This window comes from Danio aesculapii, chromosome 16, assembly GCF_903798145.1.
Source record: "Danio aesculapii chromosome 16, fDanAes4.1, whole genome shotgun sequence".
NCBI lineage: Eukaryota > Metazoa > Chordata > Actinopteri > Cypriniformes > Danionidae > Danio > Danio aesculapii.
In genome coordinates, this window is record NC_079450.1 from 15,226,280 (window position 1) to 15,238,760 (window position 12,481).

At 38.4% G+C, this 12,481-nt stretch overlaps 1 protein-coding gene across 1 annotated transcript; it reads right to left on the bottom strand.

Moving 5' to 3' along the window:
- Positions 1-2,316: 2,316 nt before the first annotated feature.
- Positions 2,317-12,226, bottom strand: aste1a (asteroid homolog 1a). Its single transcript, XM_056475842.1, has 5 exons — positions 12,148-12,226; positions 9,611-10,938; positions 8,816-9,029; positions 6,643-6,799; positions 2,317-4,212 (listed from the first exon to the last, which is right to left on the bottom strand). Exons 2-5 carry the CDS (start codon positions 10,895-10,897, stop codon positions 3,792-3,794), a joined length of 2,079 nt encoding a protein of 692 aa, XP_056331817.1. The 5' UTR covers positions 10,898-10,938; positions 12,148-12,226; the 3' UTR covers positions 2,317-3,791.
- Between the last annotated feature and the right edge of the window lie 255 nt (positions 12,227-12,481).

Here is a 12,481-nt window from a genome sequence, read left to right on the forward strand (position 1 = left end):
TATTCTTCAGATACTTGTCCTTTATAAAAATATACTAGTGCTTACTCATTAGACCAGGGGTCACCAAACTTGTTCCTGGAGGGCCGGTGTCCTGCAGATTTTAGCTCCAACCCTAATCAAACACACCTGATCAAGCTAATCAAGGTCTTGCTAGGTGTATTTGAAATATCCAGGCAGGTGTGTTGAGGCAAGTTGGAGCTAAACCATGCAGGGACACCGGCTCTCCAGGACCGAGATTGGTGACCCCTGCATTAGACACTAGCTCTTTTATTAGATACTAGTACTCATTCATTAGATATTAGTACAGTGCATCCGGAAAGTATTCATAGCGCTTCACTTTTCCCACATTTTTTTATGTTACAGCTTTATTCCAAAATGGATTCAATTCATTTATTTCCTCAAAATTCTACACACAATACCCCATCATGACAATGTGAGAAAAGATGTTTTGAAATTGTTGCAAATTTATTAAAAATAACCTGAAAGATCACATGTACATAAAGCATTCACAGCCTACAATATATGCAATCAAGCAGTTGAGATTTGCTTTATTTTCTGTGCATTTATGCACTGTACATAATGCTGGACATAGTAGTTATTTATACATTATATCATCATGTAGAAATCTGTAATATTTACACACACATATATAAACAAGTCATTGATTTCTTAAAGTAAAAAAATCTTGTGCATATGAAGTGTTGTGTGCGTAGAAATGATTCATGTGTTATTCAAATACTCTTGTTGGATACATTTCCACAACTAAACTGTAGTCTAACTCAGTGGTTCCCAAAGTGGGGGTCGCTTGGTGATTTCCAAAAGACAAATACATTTTATTAAACTATTAGAATTACCATATTTTATCAATAACCCACAGAAGATAACAATAGTAGTTAATGGTAACATAAAAAAACAACAACATGCAAATGAAAAGCCAGCAGCCTTTCAATTATTTCTTTCATAGGATTGGTGTGTTTGTTAGATTAACAACACAGCAATAGTGTCAGCTGCAGCAGACTGATTTTATAGGATCAGAGTAAACGTTCTGACATCTTTATGGCAGTCAACAATAAAATATTGTTATTAAAAATAAATACTGAACATGGAGAATGATCTCTGAGTGGCAGTCTCCAAAATTAAACCAAGAATAGACTTGTGCAGAAAACATTGTGCCCTCCAGTCTCTTTAGGTGAGGGTAATATTCAATAAATAAATGACTATAGAAATTATATGATTGTTAGACTGTTGCACTTTTTTGTGTTGTCAATATGCTCATGTTTTTATAGGCCTTTTGTTGTGTGTGCAATGTTTGATATTTGGAACCATCTCTGAGGAATGTAGGGGTTGCAAGTCACTGGGAATGTTATTTTGGGGTGTCGCGGGCTGAAAAGTTTGGGAACCCCTGCTCAATTCTTGATAGCAAACACCTTGTTGATTGTTCTTCACATGATTTTTGTTTTAAAATCGAGTAAAAACATTAATTAAGAGAAGTATAATCATGTTTTAATGTTTAGTAGTACAGTATATTCTGATAATGGGCATTTTAAAGTCTTGGGTTAGTGTGAAATATACTTAGCCACGCCCTTCCAACCAATAGTTTAGTACTAGAGAAAGATGAGAGGAAGAGCTCAAAAATAAAACCCACCCCCTTCTTAATATTTTGTTTCAGTTGAAAAGTACATGGAGTGTATGGAATATTAAATGGGCATGGCTTGTTTTTTTTTTTTATACAGCGAGCTGATTGGATGTGGTAAAGTAGGCATTTTATTTAGAAATATAGGGGAGATGTTTGGGAGAGTTATTACAATCTAACAGACACATCCTCCTCAACATTAATACAGTATACTCTAATGGCATTTAAAAGTCTTCGGCTGGTGTGAAATATGCTTAGCCACGCCCCTCCAACCAATAGTTTGGTGCGAGAGAAAGATGAGAGGAGGAGCTCAAAAATAAAACCCGTCCCCTTTCTGAATATTCTGTTTCAGTTGAAAAATACATCAACATGGTGGAGTATATGGAATATTAAATTAGAAAACAGTGGGCGTGGCTTGTTTTTTTTCTACTGCTGATTGGATGCAGTAAAGTAGGCATTTCATTTAGAAATACTGGGGAAATTTTTTCGGGAGAGTTATTACAATCTAACAGACTCCTAATCTTCAACATTTTTGTATGTTGTCAAAACTGACCGTTGGAGGGGAGTGGTTATGTATATTAGCCACGCCCAATACCGCAGACAGACGTAATCTGACAATTTAACTGAAAATAAACAGGAAGTGCATTTTTAGAAACAATATTTTTTTCTTAAAGGCCGCAGAGATGAGTTGTTCTCCACAAAACTATCCCTAAACAATATGGTTAGTTTTGATTTCATGTGTACTTTAAACATTTTCATATGCAAATCTGTCCTCGACATGCCCAACGCATCCTAGGTCTACTGTTCATTAACGCTTTACAATAAAACTCTACTTGTTAACATTAGTTCAACTTACCTAATCTTAAATGATGCTGTTTAATCTTCACAACTGTTGTATTTAATGGCACTAATAACCAACCAATAAACAATATTAACTGCACTCTAACAATGTAAATTGAATGTAAATGACACTTTTTTTTGACACAACGTTGTTACAAGAACCCAGCATTTTTTTTATAATGTACTAGTGAGACCTCACTGTATCATCATTTTGCAATGTGTGTAAACGTTAGATTACTCTGAACATTTATGTACACACATATGCATGTGCAAACTACCTTACAAAAATCTTGTCGTCGATCCCAGTTGTATAAGCAACAAATAATAACTTGACTTCTAGTCATTATTTGGAAAAGTGGCAGAAGGTAGATTTTTCAGATGAATCGTCTGTTGAACTGCATCATAATCATCACAAATACTGCAGAAAACCTATTGGAACCCACATAGATGCAAAATTCTCACAGTATCAGTCAAGTTTGGTAAAAGAAAAATCATGGTTTGGGGCTACATTTAGACATTAGTGCTGCCCTTTACATTACAAACCACAGGAGAGGGCAAATTCTTCAGCAGGACAGTGCTCCTTCTTACACTTCAGCTTCTACAAAGTTCCTGCAATCGAAGAAGATCAAGGTGCTCCAGGAATGGCTAGCCCAATCACCAGATGTGAACATTATTGAGCATGTCTGGGGTAAAATGAAGGAGGAGGCATTGACGATGAATCCAAAGACTCTTGATGAACTCTGGGAGTCCTGCAAGAACGCTTTCTTTGCCATTCCAGATGACTTTATTAAGTTATTTGAGTCATTGCAGAGATGTATGGATGCAGTCCTCCAAGCTCATGGGAGTCATACACAATATTAATTATTTTTCACTGCACCATGACTTTATATTATATACTGTACATTATTTCTGTTAAGTGACAAGACTTTTGTCTAAGCAAAGTCAGACCTTTCTGTACTAATGAAATAATTAAAAATCAAGGCATGATCATCTTTTATTTTGGTAAAATAAGCGTAATCTAGAGGCCTTCGCCTTTCATGTAAGCCACTTCTGATACCAAATGATCAACTAGAAGTCGAGTTATTATTTGTTGTTCCTAAAACTTGGATAGGCTTTTGTCAGGTAGTGTATATCACAAAAAAAGCTTTATAAAAAATAAATCTGCTTCTGTCATATGCCTAGAAAAACATGATTATCCCTGATGTGATTCATAGAATTATCACTTTACCATGTTTCCTGGTCCAATACCTCCATGTTCATTGTAAGTGCATTAGTGAAACTAACAATTTCTGATTGTTTCTGATTATTTTTTCAAGGTCTACTCGAAGCATCTTCTCTCATATTTTTTGCCGGGATGACGAGCATTGCGAGCTTTAGCCTTGTGTCTGGCACGGATAGGACACACTGGCATCTCCATCAGGTGATTCTTGGCCTTGCTCTTCCTCCCATCTAAAAGCTCCTCGTCTTCACTGTCGGTGCTCTCGTTCATCAGATGTTCAAAGTAAACGTCCAGCTCATCCTTCTGGCCTTTGGAGGCTCTCTTTGTTTTCCCAGCGTCTCTGTGTTCTAGTCCACTCCTCATCTTCTTGATGAAGTCGTCTCCCACTAAGCTCACGATGATGTCCTTGAGCTGTTTGAAGATACGCTCAGCACTGGAACCCTTGACCAGCAGAGCCTCCAGACTGATGCCTCTCCTGAGCTCTGCTACAGCCTGATGCACCAGGGAACCACGGTAAAGACTGAACACAAACACACTTGCGTCAAAGGCTGCATCTAATGTCATTTGCAAGTTTTCTCAAACACTGTTTAATAGATAACACTGAAATATTATCAGATCACAACACTCTCTAAAGCCTCGGTCACACTAGAGTTTGAGCATGCAAAATTCTGTCATACAGCGCTGCAACAAGTTTTGCACGTCAGAGTTCATGCCGCAACATGTCAAGCTTGCGTTTCGGGGTTCACATTCGCATGCATATGAATGGAGGTCTATGGGGCGAAAACTGCAGTGTGACCGTGGCTTCAGGCATTTTGGTGACACATTAAATTCAAAAGTGGTTTTCTATAATTAATAAGTGCAGGTCTAATGTTTCAGATTGATTCTGTGAAAATAAAATGTGGAAGAATATGCCATTTTCAGTTACACTCACCGGCCACTTTATTAGGTACACCTGTCCAACTGCTCGTTAACATATATTTCTAATCAGCCAATCACATGGCAGCAACTCAATACATTTAGGCATGTAGACATGGTCAAGACGATCTACTGCAGTTCAAACTGAGCATCAGAATGGGCAAGAAAGGTGATTTAAGTGACTTTGAACGTGGCATGCAGGTTTGTTGGTGCCAGACAGGCTGAATAGTATTTCAGAAACTGCTGTTCTACTGGGATCTTCACGCATAACCATCTCTAGGATTTACAGAGAACGGACCAAAAAAGAGAAAGTATCCAGTGAGCGGCAGTTCTGTGTGTGCAAATGCCTTGTTGATGCCAGAGGTCAGAGGAGAATGGCTAGACTGGTTTGTGCTGATAGAAAGGCAACAGTAACTCACATAACCACTTGTTACAACTGAGATATGCAGAAGAGCATCTCTGAACACACAACATGTAGAACCTTGAGGTGGATGGGCAACAGCAGCTGAAGACCACACCGGATGCCACTCCTGTCAGCTAAGAACAGGAAACTGAGACTACAGTTTGCACAGGCTCACCAAAATTTAACAGTAGAAGATTGGAATTTGTTGCCTGCTCTGATGAGTCTCGATTTCTGCTGCGACATTCATATGGTAGGGTCAGAAGTTGATGTCAACAACATGAAAACATGGATCCATCATGCCTTGTATCAACGGTTCAAGCTGGAGGTGGTGGTGTAATGGTGTGGGGGATATTTTCTTGGCTCACTTAGGGCCCATTAGTACCAATTGAGCATCATATTAACACCACAGCCTACCTGAGTATTGTTGCTTACCATGTCTATCTCTTTATGACCACAGTGTACCCATCTTCTGATGGCTACTTCCAGCAGGATAACATGTCATGTCATAAAGCGTGAATCATCTCAGACTGGTTTCTTGAACATGACAATGAGTTCACTGTACTCGAATGGCCTCCACAGTCACCAGGTCTCAATCCAATAGAGCACCATTGGGATGTGGTGGAAAGGGAGATTCGCATCATGGATGTGCAGCCGACAAATCTGCAGCAACTGCATGATGCTATCATGTCAGTGTAGTTCCAAAATCTCTGAGGAATATTTCCAGTATCTTGTTGAATCTATGCCACGAAGGATTAAGGCAATTCTGAAGGCAAAAGTGGTCCACCCCGTACTAGTAAGGTGTACCCAACAAAGTGGCCAGTGAGTGTATGTAAGCATACAGTATTAACATGTGCGAAATGATAAACTTATTCTGAGCTGGGCATATTAAATTAAGAGAATACCTGATCATATTTAATACATTTTAAAACTTGTTATATAAGTCCAATATTTTCACCAAGGCTGAATTTATTTAATCAAAACACTACTGTAATATTGTGAAATATTTTTGCAACATTATTATTATTACTATTATTTGCTGTCTGCATGAAATGTGATCAAAAAACACAATTACTTTATTATTGTAAATACAGGGGGATTCAAAAAGAATACTTTGAAAATCGAGAACTCTGCAAAGAAGAATAGGAGAGCTAAGCTCTTTCTGTCGTAGATTTGAGGAAGCTCTGAAGTTTCACACTGAGGAACTAAAAGAAGGAATAACTGCAGCTATAGTGTGGAACGAGTTCAAGTATCGGGTTGAAGTCACTCGAGTGTCTGGAGGGGGTCATATTGAACATCTATGAACTTGTTTTTGTACTAAAAAAACTTTTAAGTCTTCTTCACATTGATTAATTACCCAAGGCTCCATCATGTTTCTTTGATTTAATACAAATTCAAAGTTGTGGTAATCTTTTTGAATCACCCTGTATTATTGCAACACACTCAGAGTCTTTGTTGTCTGCATGAAATCTGATTTGAAAAAGTCATTTTCTATGATCATAGAAGTGTCTAATATTTCAAATATATTTGGTACAAAAATGCATATGCAAATAACATTTTAAATTAGATTTACAATCAGGAAACAGGATTTGTACCAATATATTTTCCAATAAATAAATAAGTAAAAGCATGTACCATGCGCAGTCTGGTTCAGTGAGTGGAAAAGACAGCAGACAGTTGAGATTGAGGCTGCACTTCAGACAGGACTGCCACTGGCTGTAAGCATGAGCGACATCAACATCCACAGAGCCTCCTTTTCGACTAACTTTTACTCTCAGTCTCGACAGCATGTCTAAACCCAAAAAACAACAAAGCATGTATCAACTGCCTATTTCCACTGAGCAATGCTGTTTGGTACAGTACGGTACGGTGTGCTTTTATGTCCATGTCCACTGTCAGAATTACCAAAATATGATACAATGCTTTGGAACGATAATTTTTGTTAAAATTGCTATGCAAATAAATAAACTTGAAAATGTCAAACCGTACCATATCACTGTTTTTTTCATAAGGGTACATAGTACAACAATATAGTACCAAAAAGAGTGGAGATAGACGTAGGCCCAATCCTAAATCTACCCTTCAGCCCTTAGTTCATGTGAAGGGGTAGGGGTGTGCCACTTCTCTTTAGCTAGAAGGTGTAGGGCTAAGAAGAAGGGTTAGATACCCCTTGAAACAGAGATTTTTCAGTACCACACTTGAAACCAAGGGGTAAGAAAATTTCCTAGAATACACCATCTACAACGGCAGCATGGCTGCACACGGAAGTAAGGAGATGCACAAATAAAAAATTTTTTTGTCATTATTATGAATTTTTATAACAAACAAGCACATGTTTTAATAAATTCATAACCGCCATTGTGTTTTACTGCCATGGTTTAAAAAAAAAAAAACGCTAAAATAAAAATGCTAAAATTCACTATCCATAATACCTAATAATAACTCCTCTATAGCAGTCCCACAACATTCTGACACTGGAATACCCTGTCAGAAAAGTCTAGTGACTGGGAAAGAGCTTTTTACAGTGTCTGGATTAATGTTAATGTTGTTTTTGTGTGTTTACATAGATGAATATGGCGATGGTGTAAATGCACAGTACAGTTACGAGCGTAGTGCTGGCCCATTTCTTAGGGGTAAATTTTGAAGCCCTTCCCCTTCACACTCAAGGGCCAAGGGGAAGGGGTACAAAAATAGAATTGGGATTGGGCCTTAATAGACTGAACATGATTGGATTACAGAGAATCTTCACCACCACGTGCAACAAACCAGAGAATTGATAACACTGGAAGATTTAGGCGAGTTCTCCTCAAGTTTCAAGCATTTGATTTATATGAAATTACATCTGTATAACAATTGTTTGCAACAACAAACTAAAACCAAATAATACCATTTGTTTACAATAATACAATTTTTTACTCTATATTTATTCAACTCGTAACTAATATTCAATTTGAGAACTGAGCTTGTTTCTCTGTAACAGAGCAAGAAACTTCTGAGAGATGTTTGCTTCCTACTCTTGCTGTATTAGCTGAATCTTAGTGTATAGAATAGAATCTTGAGCCCAATCACCACGCCCCATCTTTACATTGCTTTAATCGCAAACAAATGCAGAATGGTAGTGCCAGTGTGCGTACCTTCAAAGAAAACATATGCACGAATATGGATATTGGTTCTTAAAGGAGAAACTCGCTGTAAAAGGGATTACATATAGAGTAATTTTGCATTCTTGCAGCCTGGTAGCTATATTTTCACGGCCCGATGCACAGGTGTCAAACTCAGTTCCTGGAGGGCTGAAGTTCTGCACAGTTTAGGTCCAACCCTAATTAATCACACCTGACTCAAACTAATTGAGTCCTTTAGGCTTGTTTGAAACCTACAGGTAAGTGTGCTGAAGCAGGGTTGCAATTAAACTATGCAGGGCGGCGACCCTCCAGGAACTAAGTTTGACACCCCGCGATACAGGATCTGCATCGTTTCCTTTCTAAGCTTGTGTCTACATTGAAAATGATAAGCTCGAGCATGCTAAAGTCATGCTAAGTGAACAGCCCAAACAGTTTTCTTCTTGGATTGAGAATGACGTACTGCCATACACCACTCAAACCAACTAATCAGGGGGACCCGTACCGTACCGAACTGTATTATATGTATTGAACCGTACCACTCAGTGGAAGAGGCCTAACACTCTCATTTTCATCCATTAGATTAACACTCATTTCTCATTGCTCATGCCACTTTGTTAATGATTGCACCCTATCACAGTAATATTATATTTGCCTAAGGTTGCTTGATTACTTTATTGCATGCTCACCTTTTTGTGCATTAGGTGAACTGCTGAGCTTTCCATAAACCATTCCCAGTAGCAGCCCCCAAAGATGCACTCGGCACGGCTGTGGTTCTGCGTTTACCAACCAGTACCTTGTCACAAACATCTGCAGCTGTAGAGCATCTGGGGTCCCTTTTAACATCTCACACGAAACACCCAAAGTGTCCAGGATCACCTGAAGTCGCACAGCGTGTGGCTCCTGGAAAGACAGAAAACTGTAAAACAAAGCACTTCACTTTAGAAGAGAGAATGCTAGGAATTATTGATGGGACGTTCAGATCATTTTACTGACTCTGACCTTTGAGTCTCATTCATCAGGATAAACAATTTTTTTTCCGAGTCACTTCGTTCAGCTTGTTGAATTTGCCAATACAACATAAAAATTTTACGAGATGCTTTCAAACACATCTACAACTAGCCCAAATGTTGATCACACTACCAATAAGTCATAACTAGAGTACTACTGTACAATGCAATGACAGTATGTGAAGAGATGACTCAAAACCGAAGACTCAAGAAATGAACAGATCAAATCTTTTTCTGGCTCTGACTGCATATGATTGGCTTCTGTCTTTCACGTGATGATCAAATGACTCAAACCTGATAGAGGGCTCGAAAAATGAACTAATCTTCTACTCCACCTGCACAAATGTGCGCATGCGCAAATGAACTAAACATTCCCCGAGAGGACTCATAGTTCTCGAGTCATATAAAAGATTCCTTCAAAATGAACAAATCATTCAAGCCTGACCCATCACTACTAGGAATCATCATTATTACCTGGTATAATGTTTCCAGTCGAAGTCCTTTTGTCGCCTTCGTCTGTATGGCTTCGACGTTCTCACTGCTTAGTTTTATTTGCTGTCTGCTATATTCAACAACATAGCGTTTGCTTGTGCCGGTGACTGACTCTCGTTTACCCGGTGTCTGTTGTTCTCCCAACAACAGTAAGCCGTAAAACACTTGGCGTATGTGAAGAGAAGTTTCATTGGCACTTGGGAGTTGAAAATCTTCAACTTGGGCATTCAAGGAAGCTCTATTATGTAGCAGTACATTGATAATAAAGGAGCACATCTTTCCATCAAGTATGGGTCTCAAGGTCCATCTAGGCAGAACTTGTAGAGGGCCTGTGGATATTTTTCGTGGAACCTTAGTTGAGCTAAAAATTTGGGCAAGAGAACCAGGGACGAGCTTGTAATCTTGTATTCCATGGGAAAGTTCTTCCTGGGCTTTGGTTTTGTTTCTTGTTAGCTTCAGCAAAGCGCTTATAGCTTCGTCTGGCCCTGGAAACTGGGATAACCAGTTAAGCAGCCCATCAATTTGAGGATTCTCAGCGCCAGGATTCGAGTACCTCTCCCAATCCCGGTTCTTGATATTTGGGAGCTTCACATAATCGTTGCCTAAGATGGAAGCGAAGACCGGAAGAAGGCTGACGTTCATATTGAAGGATTTGCAGAATTTTCGTGCAATGAAATGCTTGCTTGAGATGAATTTTTGGTTTGTTTTTCTGTTCACTCTCACTCTTCTCCAGTGGAAATGTGTGATTGGCAGAAGTCCTGCCCTGAGGTTGAATATGTAGAAGTCACTGTCGTTGGACAAAACTGGACAATTCCATTCTTCTGCCAATGCTGCAATTTCCCAATCGGCCTCTTCAAGAGTCTGAACCAGCGGTACCTTGAGCTTCTTGAGGACTTGTTTGAACACCTTTTCAGAGAGAAGAGGAAGGACATGCCGTCTCTTCCCCACAGACAGGTCATAGGCATCCTTTATTTTCTTCTGTTTTCGTGTCACGAGGGTGTCCCATTTTTTGTCAGTGTGATCATCCCCGCCATCAATCACAACGTATGGGTGAACATCACATGCTGAAAGGTTCTCGAAGAACTGTCTGACCACTTTCTCGAAGGTATCATAGTCTCCTCCGTGCATCTGATCCAGATTGGAGTCGAAACACAGGGAGTGAAATAAATTGCATCCATCAATAATTAGCTGATTGTCTCTAAAAGCCCAGCTCTTTAAATCATTCCTGCTGCTGCTTTCAATGTAGGTCTTCAGTCCTTGGACTCCCATGTTGATAAAAGGTTGTGTCACTCACTGTAGATGTGTCATTGCTGTGAAAACATTTTTTTTTTACTATTGAAATCTGTTTATTACACCATTAATCATACAATAAAGATAATAGTTAATAAAATGTGTGCTATAAAACTAATTCTTATGAGACCAAATTTCATGCTAGCAATATGATCAATATATATTGATACCAATATTCATGTTATAGAACATAAACATATTTTAATGTTTTAATTGTAATAATTTGTGCCATCAGTTATATAATTATTATTAATAATTAATCATTAATATACACTTTATTATATCTTACCCCAGTAGTAGGAATAAAAATATGGTATAACTTTACATTTTGTGTTCTGTCAAATAAATACAGGAATGTTCAGCTTATTTCCATTAATGATTAACACATTGGCTGATGCAGCATCATCATGCACATAAACACACTGCTGTTGTTAAATGAGTCATCTTCCGCATATCATCCTATGTTGTAAACAGTCAAGTGGGAAAAATTATTTAAAGGGTTTATTCATTCCATTTGCCACAGCAAAATGAACTGCCAACTGATCCAGCATGTTTTTACACAGTAGATGCTCTTCCAGCCGCAACCTAATTCTGGGAAACATCCATACACACTCATACACCATGGACAATTTAGCTTTCCCAATTCACCTTTACCACATGTCTTTGGGGGAAACCGAAGCACCTGGAGGAAACCCACTCGAACACAGGGAGAACATGCAAACTTCACACAAAAACGGCAACTGACCCAGCCGAGGCTCGAACCAGCAACCTTCTTGCTGTGAGGCGACAGCACTACCTACCACTGCGTCGCCAATTTAAAGGGTTTAAATGTAAAATAATAATAATAATAATAATAATAATCATCTGAAAAGCAAAGAAACGTTCTCAACTAACTTAAAATCTCCAAAAATAGCAACATTTTAGGGGGTACAAAAATATTACTAACATAAAAGTAATGCTTGGAAAAAAGTTATGACAATGTAATATGTTTGTCTTTATGCAATGAAAACATCAGTTACTACATTTTTAGATGATCTGATCAATTTCCTTCATGATATTTTTGAACATTTTACTCTTAACCGCCGCGGTATTAATATGCAAATACAGACGCTCTTCAAAAAACAACTCCATAATTCCTGATATCTAATAACAGGCTGTATTGTTCCTGATATAAACATAATTCGGACATAATACTCCAAAAGAAACTAGAGAAGTAATCAGAAACTTACAGTAGACGCGAAGATGAATGTGGGTCAGGCGTCTGTGCTCTGCATGAATGCGAATATGATCCACAGATCTCATTATATAAATCAAACGGGGAAGCGAAACTTACGTACAACACTGACGTTCGGCTTTCCACGAAAACGAAACCTTCACAACAACACTGTCATGGAGACAGAGCAAGTAAATAAACACCACAGACGAGATCAGGCGATCGTTTAATAGTTTAGAAATACTCATACATTGGATGACATATACATGGGGAAGAAACGCTTTTTAATTTCGTTAAATGTACTGGATGTCTGGGCATGTTGTTGTTTTTAAAAGTAACGTTGTTGAGGT

What these genes read in the sequence shown, in the direction of transcription:
- aste1a (XM_056475842.1), bottom strand. Translation starts at nt 10,897, where the DNA reads ATGGGAGTCCAAGGACTGAAGACCTACATTGAAAGCAGCAGCAGGAAT. An exon ending in TTCACCTAATGCACAAAAAG is followed by an intron (nt 6,800 to 8,815) that starts GTGAGCATGCAA and finishes TTTTGGGTTTAG; the next exon opens with ACATGCTGTCGAGACTGAGA. An exon ending in ACTGAACCAGACTGCGCATG is followed by an intron (nt 4,213 to 6,642) that starts GTACATGCTTTT and finishes GTTTGTGTTCAG; the next exon opens with TCTTTACCGTGGTTCCCTGG.